Source organism: Hippocampus comes, unplaced genomic scaffold, assembly GCF_001891065.2.
Source record: "Hippocampus comes isolate QL1 unplaced genomic scaffold, H_comes_QL1_v1.1 scaffold201, whole genome shotgun sequence".
Classification (NCBI taxonomy): Eukaryota; Metazoa; Chordata; class Actinopteri; order Syngnathiformes; family Syngnathidae; genus Hippocampus; species Hippocampus comes.
In genome coordinates this window covers 287,414-301,907 of record NW_017805558.1, presented here as the reverse complement: position 1 = coordinate 301,907, position 14,494 = coordinate 287,414, and the positions used below count along the sequence as shown (strand labels likewise).

The 14,494-nt window shown below is 40.4% G+C and overlaps 1 protein-coding gene across 1 annotated transcript in view; it reads left to right on the top strand.

The window, feature by feature from the left end:
- Positions 1-14,494, top strand: part of LOC109521805 (contactin associated protein family member 5) — a 212,063-nt gene that overhangs the window by 107,126 nt on the left and 90,443 nt on the right. The window contains exons 6-10 of the mRNA XM_019879860.1: positions 2,255-2,439; positions 3,365-3,508; positions 9,274-9,547; positions 9,705-9,848; positions 11,084-11,237. Of these exons, the coding sequence (XP_019735419.1) occupies positions 2,255-2,439; positions 3,365-3,508; positions 9,274-9,547; positions 9,705-9,848; positions 11,084-11,237 (901 nt within the window). The remainder of the gene's footprint in view (positions 1-2,254; positions 2,440-3,364; positions 3,509-9,273; positions 9,548-9,704; positions 9,849-11,083; positions 11,238-14,494) is intronic.

Here is a 14,494-nt window from a genome sequence, read left to right as displayed (position 1 = left end):
ATTCACACTTTCCATGAAGCTTTCAGGTGGTACTTCACATCGTCGTTGTAATCGGTTTCTAGGTTGCCCAGCCTTCATTCTCGCCATGATCTTATCTTTCAGGTCAGTTGCTGCCTCGCTCAGCATTTCATTCATTGGGGCTGGCCTCCCAATCTCAGCATCTTCATTCATTGGGGCTTGTCTCCCAATCTCTGATCTGACCTCCTCCTCTGATCTGGCAGCCTGGGGCCCTTCACCATGGAATCTGCATTGTACCTCATCAATTTCTAATTGTGACAGCAATTGACATTTGTGGATGTTGGAACACTGAGCTACTAGTTGTTTCATGGTCAACCGTGACTCTGGGTTTCGAAGTAACCATTCAGCCCACATTCTCTGCATGTAACCCCTATGACGAGGGTTTCTTGAGTAGTAGAATTCCAACAGAGCCATGTTTTCGCATCTCGCCCATCTCCGCTTTGTTCCAGTAGCCCATTTTTCTTTTCTTTGCAGAGTGGTTTGTTTTCAATCCAGATTTTGGGGGGCAATTTCTGAGGCGTTATGTATGGTAGAAGCTTTAGAAACTCTGGGGTGCACGCTGGTATTTATTTATTAATTTAAAGTTTCATTTTTTTTCAAATTGATTGTGAAGTACTCTATTGTAATATAGAGGCTTGGAGTTCTTGATGTTCTATATTGCAAGATAAATGTAACTGTTTTTTTTTTTTGTTGTTGTTTCTTTTTTTGGTAATACCCTCAAATATGTGAAATGCTCTTCTTTAATGCCACACACCGGCCTCTTTTCTATCGATGCATGCAGGTGAGAGTCCTTGCGAGGGACACTATACAGACAATCATCCCAGAATCTGCAAAGGTGATTTCAGGAACAGTTTAGTAACAGGTTCTGCAGTGGAACACAGCCAAAGTTATATAGTTTTTTTTTTTGTTTTTTTTTTGGACATATTGTGACGTCATGGTATTATTAAGAGGTGGATTAAACCACTAAATACCCACTGAAAGCCAAAGTCCAAAACTCACCTCCCGCCAATAGATAGACAGAGTCTATCGATAATTTTTTTTTTGTTTATTTTTTTTTTTAATTATTATTATTCGTTATATACTGCAGTTGGCTGGCAAACAGTTTTGCCCACCTGGGACAGGCTCCAACTCACACAAGCAGAGTCAAAATTGGATAGATGGAGAATCGATATGTCCAGGTTGGTTTTAAAGTCCAATGAAAAGCCAATTTGTCAAGTGAACATTTTTTTAGGATACACACACACACAAAAAAAAAAAAAAAAACCCACGATGATGTTCGTAGATGGAAGTACAATTGAATAAACGATAAGTATATATGCTATTTTCCTTGATCACAAACAGACAGTATTGCTACATTATAATTTTGATATTTGAACTTGTTGGTTCCTTTATCTCAAACAGTTTTGCTTTGGGGTTTTTTTTTTCGAAGGTTATTTACCTGTTATATACCTTCGGTGGAAGTCTGGCCATGTGACACTCTGAAGAAGGCGAAAGACTTCCACCGAAACATGTCGGGTAAATCACAACCTAAAAAAAGTATTTGAGAAAAAGGTACCAACGAGGTCAATTCAAAGTAAGAGAGGGAATAAACGTTGTTCAGTGACAATTTTGATATTTTGTCAACAACATGAGCCTTCCTGTGTGCAGTTTGTGTGCAGCGGGATCAAAGCCACGACCTCTGCACTGTGAGGTCGACGTGCTCACCACTGGACGACACTTTGTCAATGTAATTTGCCGTTTATTCAGCTTGGGTTGGGTTAGGGTGGATCGTGGGGCACAGAAGTCAGGAAGCCGTATCACTCCAACTAGTTGCCATCCTGCCTGTTCCAAAACCCAAGTGCTTAAACATCAACTGCAGTCCAGTGCACACCATAAGTAGAGTATACTGTACATACTGGGGTGAACACACAATTAAGAAATGAAATAGTATGAAGGCAAAAAAACAAAAACAAAACCAAAAAAAAAACTATTGTATAAAAGTGTAGCACCGCAGGGAGTTCTCTGTGTAAAAAAAACATTTATTTGTTACCCGAATTAACAATGCCAGTATGTCCCACTATTTACTTCTGTGAAAAAAGGTCATTAAAACAACAAATCTTTTTTTACATTACCTAATGGCCAAATTACAGCTTTTGAGTTGGTGTCACGGACACACTTTCGACTTATATAACACAACATACACACATAACTAAAAATAATCAATCTATCAACCCCACACCCCCTGCTGTTTTTTCAGACGACAGCCGACCAAGTTTGAGCGCCCCCCGCATTGCCGTTACGGTGGGCAGTCTTTTGGACGACCAGCATTGGCACGCGGTGCACGTGGAGCGCTTCAACAAGCACGTCAACCTCACAGTGGACGCCCACACACACCACTTCCAAACCCAAGGGGAGGCCTACTCGCTGGAGGTGGACTATGAGGTGAGCAAATTAGCATCAAGTGGTCCGAATCGGTTTGTAAAATGGAGTGCACTTGATGCATTTATCCCGCAAGCAGAGCACTGGTAACACCACGCATGTGAAAAGTGGTTGAAGTCTTCCCTCTTTAGCACCGCAGAGGGAAAAAAAAAAAAAGCCCAACATTTAATAGCAGAGGAAATGTATAAAGTATGGATTCAACACCTCCGTGCTCCTTCTGCATTATGCATGCTGCCAAGTGCATATTCAGGATCCCTTTAAAGCTTCCTCCTTTTAAAAGTAGTCAGCCGGACATAATGCTTTCAGCTCATGCAGCTAGCATTAATTAGCGGGCCGGAGCTGATGAAATCTCAACTGTTAAAAAGAGACGTTTCAACCGTGCGCGTCGTGCAAGAACTGGCGGGCATAAGTAATGGCTCAATTCCTGAAAACCTTACCTTTTAATGACCGCATACTCCATCCCATTAATAATCAGACGCTGGAACAGGCACAGCCTTCCCGGAAAACGTTTCCCAAACGGTTGTCGGATTTGTTTTGCAGGGAGCGGCATCATGAAAGTGAGCTTGGCTTGCATTCCACGGTCTCAGAGATATGAGTTTGGATGGGTTGAGGTCAGAGCTCTCAGTTTCATCCTTGGAATACCATTCCGAGTGTTCTTTTTAAGGAAAGTGACTTGTAATAACTACAAAAACCAAGCTTAAAATTGAGAACTGGGATGAGTCTGAGCACCGTCACCTCTTGCATTGAACCTTTGAACCCTGGCTGGTCATAGTGGTAGAGTTACTCGCACTACTTTCACCACTCAGACAGCCCAACTTTGGATTTGCATGTTCTCTTCATGCGTGCGTGGTTTTTGTCTGATTATACCCACTGCTCCTCAGGTATGAATATCTTAAATAAATTAGCATTTCCTTTATTTTTGTCACAGCTGAGCTTCGGTGGAATCCCACTTCCTGGAAAACCTGGCACGTTCCTCAGGAAGAACTTCCATGGATGCATGGAGAACCTGTACTACAATGGCATGAATATCATAGACCTGGCCAAACGACGCAAGCCACAGATACACAGTGTGGTAAGTTTGGGATTTTCTTTTTGAAAAACATTTTGGTGTGTACTATTCAACCTTCTTTCACATTTAAACTAATTCTTTTCAGCATGAAAAAGCAGATCTGCATACAGGGCCAACCACAGTACGCGCTAGTGTTGCGTCTGTTCAATGAAAACAATTTCATAAACTCATCCTTATTGTTTGTCTCGGCAAACAATAAAGTATCGTCCCACAATAATCCATCCATCCATTTTCTAATCCACTTAACCACACAGGGGTCACGGGCATACTGGAGCCTATCCCAGAATTGGTTGCCAGCCAATCGCAGTCCTACAATAATGTTCAAGGATTTTATGAGAAGGTCAGGATTTTATGGGAATTCAGGATTTTTTTTTTTTTTTATCCTGACATTTTTGTGTAAGGTTTGCCCGCCCGGTTTCAAGAAGCAAATGTGGACTTCAGTTACATCATCAGCTAACCTGAAGCGTCACATTGATTTAAAGCACCCTAGCCTTTAGAGGTATGCAGGTCTTGATCTGTTTGCAGATTCTGTCTGGTTGAGAAATGTTACTCATTTCAAACTGCACAGCTTTTCCACTCATGACAATATTAAGGAAATACACGATGGACCAATCATGTGATCTGTAATTCCTCCCACTCAAACATTTTACTCCAAGCAGTGATGCTACAAATGGAGAAAATTGTTTGAGGCAGGGATAAAACGACAAAGTAAGTTTCATTGTTAACGTAATAAGGGTTGTTTGAAAATGAATATTTTTGCTGCCCACTCAGCGGTAAATTAAAATGTTCACACTTCAAACATTTCCTTTATTTTCTCAAATACTTACTTCATTTTCAGGCAGTTTAGAATGCTTTTTTTTTTAATTATTATTCCTTTTAATCCCATGTGAAAATCAGCAAATATAGTTGGAATACAATAAAACGTGATATTCGTAGTCATTAGTTAAATATATATTAATTGGGGAATGAATGATGATGCATGTTCTACAACCTACATGACCATGTTCCGCCCTTGGAACTAAAGAAATTTAAGTTAAGATGTATTGTATATTGTATTGTATTGTACCTCTTAAATTCATAAAAAAGGAGGACCCCTTGTTGTAGCTTAGGAATGACTCCTTGCTGCTAAACCAGATCAATAAGATCCAAATTAATATTGATTTTGACCGATTTGTTCGACAAAGGATTTTTGAGCGCTTTCATCAGAAGCTGTTTTTATATATGCAATAGCATCAACTTCTTACTCTTCCCCATTATTGAAACTTTTTTAAAAAAATAATTGAATATATGTTCTTTGATGGTTGGCCGTCAGAGATGAAAGATTTATGAACAAACCTCATACTTGTTGTCTGAGGTAGTTGAAAACACTTTTGTTGATTGATCCACCCAGAATCTTTCACATAAACCGATTAGCCATGCATAGATTTGTGATGTCTCTGTGAGAATTTTGCATTTAAAGAATTCTGGGGGAGAAAATTGGGTGGAGGAATCTGTAAAGTGGCCATCATTTCCAAGGCGATGAAGCGATTTGGAGGGTCCGATAATCAGACGGGAACCCTGAAAACCTTCACACAACATCTCGCCCAAGCAAACCCCCGGCGTTTAAAGTGTGATTGGGGCATTAAAAGTCCTTTACTGACAACAAAAGCAGGGAGAGAGAGAGAGAGAGAGAGAGAGAGAGAGAGAGAGAGAGAGAGAGAGAGAGAGAGAGCAGCTGCTATGATGGGAGCTCTAATGGAATTTCAATGGGACAATCTCCCTGGGGTTGATGGAGGGGAATCTCATTGCGAGTCAAGGAGCTGTGATTGCTCTGCTCTCCTCTGCACTGCCCTGCGGGCGCCGATAAGGCCTCGGCCTGCTCCACTGCTGCCGGTCACCCGTCCCGGACATGATGCCTCCACCGTGCAGGGTTGAACCCCGGTTTAAATTTTGCTCATTTGGCTCCATGGTCGATAAATGATTTTTGTCACTTCTTGAGGGATTTTAGAGTCACCTCTGTGAAACTTTTCATGTAATCGTATGAGGGTTTTACGAATGTCATTCAGATGTGACTTTTATGGAAGCACTTGTCAGTCAGAATACAACCTAGGTGCCGCTTGTCAACAAAAAAGCGTCCAGCTGTAGAACCTAATGTTTTTTTTTTTTAATTCCACAATTTTGTGAAAAAACACTGGTGAACCACCAACATGCATTTTCTTTTCATTTCGCTCAAATAAATCCATAAATAAATGAACAATTAAAAATAAAAATGGAAAACAATGCGAACAGGTGAATCTGCGGGTGCCGAACCGCGAGTATTTGGGGTCCACTATTAAAAGAGTGTAGATGATGCCCTTTGTTGGGATGAGAATCAGCACGTCCAAATCTGAGGTTATAGTTCTTACCAGTATTTGGAAAAAGAGTGCAGTCTCCAGGTCAGGTATGAGATCCTGCCCCAAATGGAGGAGGGGGAGTATCTTTGGATTTTTTTTTTTTCACAAATGATGGAAGGATGAAACTGGTGATTGACAGGTGAATTGGTTAAGTGTCTACAGTGATGTGGACTCTGTATCAATCTGGAATGGTGAAAAAAGAGCTGACCCAAAAGTCAAAGCTTTTTATTGAATGGTTGAGCGTCATTCCCACCTTCACCTTATCATTATGAGCTGTTGGCCATGACTGAAAGCACAAGATCACAAATATAAGCAGGCTAAATGAGTTTCTTCCACAGGGTTACCAGTTTGGTCATATGGGAGGGGCAGGAGAGGAGAGCCATCGATCCTCTCCATTGGAAAGAGCCAGATGAAGTGGCTTAGTAACCCAGTTGACTCTCTGGTGGGGTGTCTTGGGCATATACCTGGGGACCAGAGGAAGCTCCAAGACATACTGAGGATAAGGTCAACAAATTCCCAGCTTGGTAACCTTTTGTGGTCCCCCTGCTGATATTTCGTGGCGCTCCAGTTAAAGCAACTCTTATTGTCCAAAACTTTGAGAGGAGAATCCTTGAGACGCAGCGGGAACCAAGTAGTGGCTGGTGCTCCAAAGACAGGTGTGTCCAAACTTGGTCAGACCCTGTATATGTTTTAGATACATCCCTCCGGCAACACACCTGATTCAAATGATTCGGATCATTTTCAGGCTTCTTCACAGCTTGCTGATGAATTGTGTTGCAGGAGCAACACATCTAAAATAGGCACGACAGTGGCTCTCGAGGACCGGAGCTGGACATGCCTGTCCGAAGAGGAGATCGGAGTACATATGAGATTCATGTGATGACAGTTAAATAAATATGCAAAAGAGGTTTACTCACAGGTGAATATTGGATGAAGCTTTTTTAAAACCAACCAAGAGTGACACGGGGTGAAGACGCACTGGCTAAAGCAAACAGGTTGGCCGGAGAAGGCACTAAGGACAGACAATGAATGTTATGTGCTTTGGTGCTCAACGACTGGCCAGCAGGGAACCTATGAATGCCCCTCCATAAATTGAAGCATCCTTATTTTGCTTCGAAAAAAATAAATAAATAAACAAATTAAAATAGATAAGTGTAATTTTCCCTGTTTATAGATGTTATTGTTCATTCACGGTCATTAGAGAGTGTTCTGATGGGCCAATTAACCACAACAGCAGCAGGCATGGGAAAATGTCTCTGAAATCCGAAGTCCGAAGACTTACATCGTGCTTTTAACAACTTCCCTGCATATTACAGATGATCTTACATTACGTGGGGACGGCTTCTTTAATGATGGCTCCCATTTAAGTTGACTGACGTTGTTGCTCCACAAGTGTTGTGTGTGGCCATGTTTATGCTCCGGGGAACGACATGACGTTTGTCTCTCCCATTTGACTCATTTCCCTGCATGATATCAAAAATGTGTTGTGTTTTACAAATAGATGCTTCCCCCAGTATGCACTTGTTCACCAACCACGAATGAATTATAATTTGAATGTCACTCCGATGCAGAAATGATGTCCATCTGTTTATGAGGTATTAGACAACTTCCAGGTTCATTAACAGAGAGGGCTATTATGATTCAGGCTGCAACCACCAAAACCACTGTGATAGTAAACACACATTTATGCATCTTTATCCAGATCCTCACCAAAATATAAATGTCATAATGTGTTGTGGAAATCAGTTTCTTACTTTTGTGTAATGTGAAATGTGTTCTACTCTTTCCTGTTTTGCTATGTCAATGTGGCTGCACATAGCGAGTGGTTTCATTAGACTTCAGTCTTTTTGTGAATTTGTGAATATTCAAGGGCTAGTTTGTTTGTTGTGTTCTGCTCTCTTAGCCAGATAAGGCTGGCGATTTCACATCTGTCAAGGCCACTCCTTGCCTTGACATTATTTGCCAGATATTTTTTCACCCCACCTTGGAGGATATTGATTTTTGGCTCCAATTAGCACCTCCTGGGAATGACATGAGTGTTGTGGATGTGTGAGGCTGGCCTGGATGGACCATCTTGCCAAATCATCTGGAGTTGTGAAAGCTCTCAAAGAGACGGTGTTAGCAAGACGCAATCAGAGTTGAATTAGCAATCCCAATTAACTCAGGATGAGTGAAGAGATTCCAGGACAAGAGCTGTGTCAGAACGTCTGCCTTTCGAAAGATAATAATGGTCTGTCTTGATGGACAATTACTTTGAAAAACGAAGTGTTCATAAAGCTATTACATTTAATTTTACTGTATGATGTACCACTCCAGAGCCTTGAGAAATGAGTAAGTGTAGATCAGACCCTTTCATCTTGCTGTAAAACAAGATGTGCCTGTACACATTTCCTGAGGGGAAAACGGCACTTTAGAAGCCTAACAAAATTTTAGATGAATAGTTTTTGCCCTGCTTTGTTTGAAAATATTGATATTGTTTCAAGCAAATGTTTACACGTTAACTATCCAGCGCGGTGATCTCCAACCTTTTCTCCATGGCAGACTGGTTGATACAGTATAAATCAATAACCTTTGCGGACCACCAACCATTTACCAACCCGGGGCATGGGGTGCAGTGCTACAACAAAAAACTTGAGTCCATGTTTTGTTTAATTTTTTATTTTATTATTTTTTTTCCCCTTACCAATTTTGAATGTAAAGAGATTTATTCAGAGGTATATAGATGGTTAGCCTGGCTACTGGGTGCTGCTTCTATCCCTATGTGCAGTAGCATGCAATGAAAAGCCTGTGTATCTTTCATACATCCGACAAACTTCCTAAATGGGAACAGGAATATTCCACAGAAAAAGTCGCAAATTTATGATATTTTCAAAATGTCCTCATTTTGTATCTCTACAACTCAACAACTTGATGCGATGTAATGACTGGAATTGAATTATTTCAGTCCAGGTGAGAATAAGCCATGTATACACCAGACTTCACAAACGGGAATAATAATACTGTATTCCACAAAAAGTCTTAGATTGATTGTTTTAATCAAAGGCGTACAACTGTCTGCTGATGCACTGCCGTGGTTGGAGTTTAATTATTTGGTGAGTGAGAGAAATCCAACTGACTTCACAAATGGGAATACTGTGTGAGTGTTTCACAAAAAAGTCTTAGATTTATGATGTTTTAAATGTGTCAGATGTTGTGTCAAAGCCTTACAAGCTGATTCACTGAAACAGTTGGAGTTTAATTATTTTGGTCTGGGTGAGAGAAAGGTTTCACCGGCGGTTCTTTAGCCATATGTTCTGTGCCCGAGCATGTCAACTTGATTTCCATACAGAATTCAATCTCACATGAGACACCGTGTCCTAAAAAGAGGTGTAAATTGGAGCCTGTGTCACACTCTAGGGCAACGTGACCTTCTCGTGCTCGCAGCCCCAGCTGGCGGCTTGTACCTTCCTGAGCGCCAACAGCAGCTTCCTGACACTTCCGTCAGTAGCGGCGGGGGCGTCTGCCATGGGGGACTTCTCCGCCCGCTTCCACTTCCGCACGTGGAATGCCGCGGGGCTGCTGCTGTCTGCGACACTCGGCCCAAGGCCCCAGAGAGCACAGCTCCACATCCACAATGGCCGGCTGCAGCTGACCCTGCATGCCTCTGGGCACAAGTCAGAGGTCTCTCCAGGTGAGCACAAAGGTGACACGCAAACAGAATTTAATCAGCTTGTAAAAGACTGCCCTGAAAACAACATCAATTGCTGTGTACTTGTTGCCGCCTTGAGGAGCGCATGGAGCAGAAAGGCAGAACAAATAACTCTGCCATCTCATTGGTTCTCTTGCAGATTACACAGTCAATGATGGATTGTGGCATTCTGTGAGTCTGGAGACAAGCAATTTCCTCATCCGTCTGACAGTGGATAGGGAGTTGCCATCGGAGATCGAACTGTCAGCGGCGCTGGAATCGAGAGGAAACTTTTATTTTGGAGGTCGGTGTGTATGAATCTTTTTTTCCCACTGCAAAGACCTTTTCAAAATGTTTGTAAACAATAGCTTTCAGGGTACTTCTGAGTAGCAGAATGCGAGTGACTAACAGTGACCTGAACTGAAAACAAGGACAAAAACATGTTTGGGGTTGAATCACCAGATAATCCCCAAATTTGGTTATTTCTGATTTCTTAAATAAATTAATAAATAAACAAAAATCAATCCATCGAATTTGTGGCTGGATAGGCTAAATCGAGCGGATGTCATATACCGGTAAACTTTCCAAAGAAGATACAGTAATCCGACTGCCAAACGGCAAAACAAATGAATCCAGTGAAAGCAGAGCACTATTTCCTTTGGAAGTTTATTTGAAATGAACAAACTTTCTTACCACTTCATCAGGTTTCACTAGAAAGGAAGGAGAACTTTTTTGCAGGTGACTGCAAAAAAGTTAGCTGGTACATAGATGAGCACTTGGGCATTATGTCACAAAAATTATGTATGACCAAAAAAAAAAAAAAAAAACCCCAAACAATGGTAAGCTCACTGGATGTCAAGTAGTATAGCAACAAAACCTGAAAAAATTGTTTGGCAATGGTGAGTTTGAACCAGGCTTTGCCAGAATAATGCATAACACATCAAGACCTGAAAGAAACACGAATATACCAAAATCCAAGGGAAATGCTGACTGTAACAGAGATTCCAAACTAAAAACCTTCAACATCGGGTTTCCGGACGACATTTTCTCATAGCTACCTATAAAATGTTTGGTTGACGCAGAATTATTTATCAAAACGTACCAGCCAGCCTTCTAGCTAACGTCAGCGCTACAGCGTAGTATCTGTTTTATCAGGAAAGGAGCATTTGCACCATTAATCTCAGCGACAGAAAAAACGAGTTACCAAGTTTCTCAATGATCACGTTAATTACAGTGTTTCAATTTCCGCCACATCTATTTTTTAATCTAGTTTGTTGTGGAAATGTAAAGCCTCCCTTCCAACTAATTTACCTTGTATCACATCTAATGTTTATCTGAAACGTAACACATTCAAACTAACATGGTAGAGAAGAAGGCGAAAAGCATTCAAGTCAGTTCACCCCTTTTCCCAATCAAATGTGTGAAATGACACAGAGATTGCTTCTTCCACCTCCTAGTGGTACATGTGTCATCATGGTGAACATATCTTTAGCACTAGTAAAACTCTGAAGTAGACTACATGGTGTCATTTCCTTCCAGGATGTCCCACTGGTGACTGTCCATCCCCGGCCTTCCAGGGATGCATGCAGCTCATCTCCATTAACGGCCAGCAAGTGAACCTCAGCCACGTGCAGCAAGGCATGCTGGGAAACTTTAATCACCTTCACTTTGACACATGCGACATCACGGACAGGTAGACGCTCGTTTTGATTTCATGATTTCTCAATAATGACCTCCACTCTCATTGATGCCAAGTGCGTCATCCACTCGGAGTAAATAAATACCACATCCCAAATAGGCACCTCCTCCTTTTACCCATAGGAAGGTAAAAACAGGTCTTTCGTGTATAGTAATTACTGATCGTTCATACTGCCAAGCCCATTTACACCTTGATTAAAAAAAGCAGCGGTAAGCCTCAATCTCATGTTACCACATATTGCAGAGGAGTTAAATGCACAGCATTGCTGATGGTCTGACTTTATAAAGAGGGAGCCTCTTAAACAAGAATTAGCATTCCATTAGCCTCTGGTGTGTGGTTGTTCCACAATGTTGTGTGCATCAGTGTTTATGTCCTGGAGAGTCTTCCTCTGTCCAGCCCAGGTTCTTGCTGTTTCCATGTTTTTTTTTTCTTCAATAATTATGTTTTTTAACTTCGGTTATATTGGTTTTCCAAGTCAAAATCTAATCTATTGAATAGAATGGAAACTGGGGTGCTTTTCTCTGTGATTTAGCTCATTTGACCATGTGCCCACAGTATCTATTAAATCATTTTACAAATTTATTCAGGCCTAAAATTGTCGAAAATGGTGTTACTGGTAGGGGTTATGATGCTAAATGTTCCTTTGGCATGCACCTGACAGCCTGCAGAGGGTTGTGGATTTGGTACCTTATTCTTAGGTGGGGATTTTCCTGACTTAGTCCACTTCAAAATACAGTACTGTACCTGCATTTTCACATTGCAACTATAAAAACCATTAATACCAAACTAAAACGCATTACATACCCATGTCCCATACATCATCAGGAGCAGTTTAGAATCAAGAGTAATCTAAAAGCATAACATAAATACAGAAGAAAAAAAAAAGAACTAAAATGCTTCATAGTCAACAGAAATACTGATTCATGTGTGCAGATCGTTACTCAAAGTTTTTGGCTACTTAAAGTTGGCTATAAGTTATGTTCTGCCTAACCAGATAATGGAAACCTGGCTGGCTCTGTGAATATTCATTTGAAGACTAATGCCACAATTTAGAGCCGATGTGTTCACTGAAGCAGTTGGAGGCAATGTATTCTATGAAAAAATTACTGTATTCATGCAACACACTCGGACTGCTTACCTTTTCTCACTGTATTTTGAAGCGACATTAAACAGACCTGCATCAAATGAGCACAGGTGGGAAGAAGTCACAAGTAAGTCTGAAGTTGTAACCCTCGAACCTCAAGCAAGTCCCAAGTCACTGTGTGTGTGTGTGTGTGTGTGGGGGGGGGTGAAAAAAAATCATCTTTTCAGTGATAGTAAAAAAACATTTTTTCAGTGATAGTACAACAAAAAGTACATTACTTAAATAAATGACATCTCTAAAATTGAAAAGAAAAACAAAACTTGATTATCTGCACATAAATTCAAAATGTATATATTTTTTTTCAAACTAACGTTTCCATGAGTGAAATGTGAAAATAACAGCTGGAATATGCTGAAATGCGGTTGTAAACCTGTATAATCATCAGATTTAAAAACAACATACCTTCTTTCTGGTGCCAGTCTGTTTCCCAAATCTAATTACTGTAGTGTGTGTAGATGCATGAATGAGGTTGTCTGTCTCAATATGTGCCCTGTGACTAGCTGGTGACGAGTTCAGGGCTTACCGCTCCTTTTGGCCAAAGTCAGCTCGGACAGGCTCCAGCAACCCCCGCAGCGCTCTTCACGATAAGCGGTGTTGAAAATGGAAGGAAAGATGTGTGAACAAAACACATTAACTTTGTGCACTTTTGTTCGTTGTCACCTTTTAAAATTGACTAGAGTTGATGCGCATGAGTTTACAGGGTCGCTGTGAAAACATATCACATTAGAGATATTATATGGAATAATTATACTACAGTATATCCATCCATCAATTTTCTGAACTGCTTATCCTCAATGTTAATATACTTTTAATCTGCTCAGCCGCTTTATTCCGCATAGCCTTAACATTATCCATCAAAGGACCTGTTTATCTATGTGCGTAATATTTTTTTTAAATAATTTTCTCTCCAAACTTATTGCCTGCCATTTTGCTGTTAACTCGGTTCCAGTCAAACTTCTCTCTAAAGTGTACTCAATCACATAAGCACTTAATTCCTGTGTTTCATGATAACATTAGGTTACCTATGGACACTACAGCTTCTTGTTTACTTTCAACTTTAGCTTGTACAGTGAAACTCCTCTACAACGAAATCATGTTTGCAGCAAGAAATTTTTCACAACAGGGGCTTTTCACTGCAACAAATTTGATCTCAGATGTAAGCACACACACACCCACACACAAACGTATGTGTACACGCACACACAAAGGTATGTGTACTCTATTTTTATTCCAATAGTGCTTAAGTATAAGCACACACTTATTTGACACTTCATATTGTCAGTGTAGAAAGAAAAAAAGGGAAAGAAATTGCGAAATTTACGATCAGCATTCACTTTCACTTACATCAATTTCTTGGATAATGTCTTTTATTTTGCTTGCTTCGTCTCTCATTTTGATCACTTTTACCCTCTCTTCCAGCATCAGAGCTCTTCTTGTCTTAGCTGCTTGACATCCAATGGTCCGTTTTGTAGCCCTTTTAGCAATGCAACGTCCATCCTCGTCTGAATCTAACATTAACAAATACTTCCTTGCATGCAATGAACTTTTAAGGCAGCCACGGGACGCTTCGAAGTCCTCGATGGCCATTAGTGATGGGAATTCCGGCTCTTTTTAGAGAGCCGGTTCTTTTGGCTCGGCTCACTAAAAAGAGCCGGCACTTTCGGCTCCCAAATGGCTCCTCAGTTTTTTTGTTGCTTAAATTAGTTTACTCCCAAAAATAATGTAAAATTATGTGTAAAATGAATTACGAATGTAAAAAATATACAGTATATCAAATATTTATTATTTATATGGCTTTATATTCTTCTGAACATACTCAACATGGCGTACAACATGGAGTGCTACAAAAAAATAAATTACAAAGTACAAAAACAAAGACCCATCTCAAAACAAGGTCAACAAAAAGTTCCAATCTCTGATTGTGCATATTTATAAGTGTTTAAATATTTACAGTAAAACAACATAAGTAAGCTTTGATTACCACACAACAAATTATAAATTAAAATTTGATATTGGACATTTTAACCTTGCACAGTCTACACGCTGCCTTTGAACTATCAATTCAGTTGAAATCAGTCCAAATTTCACTGCGTTGCCTATCCATTTT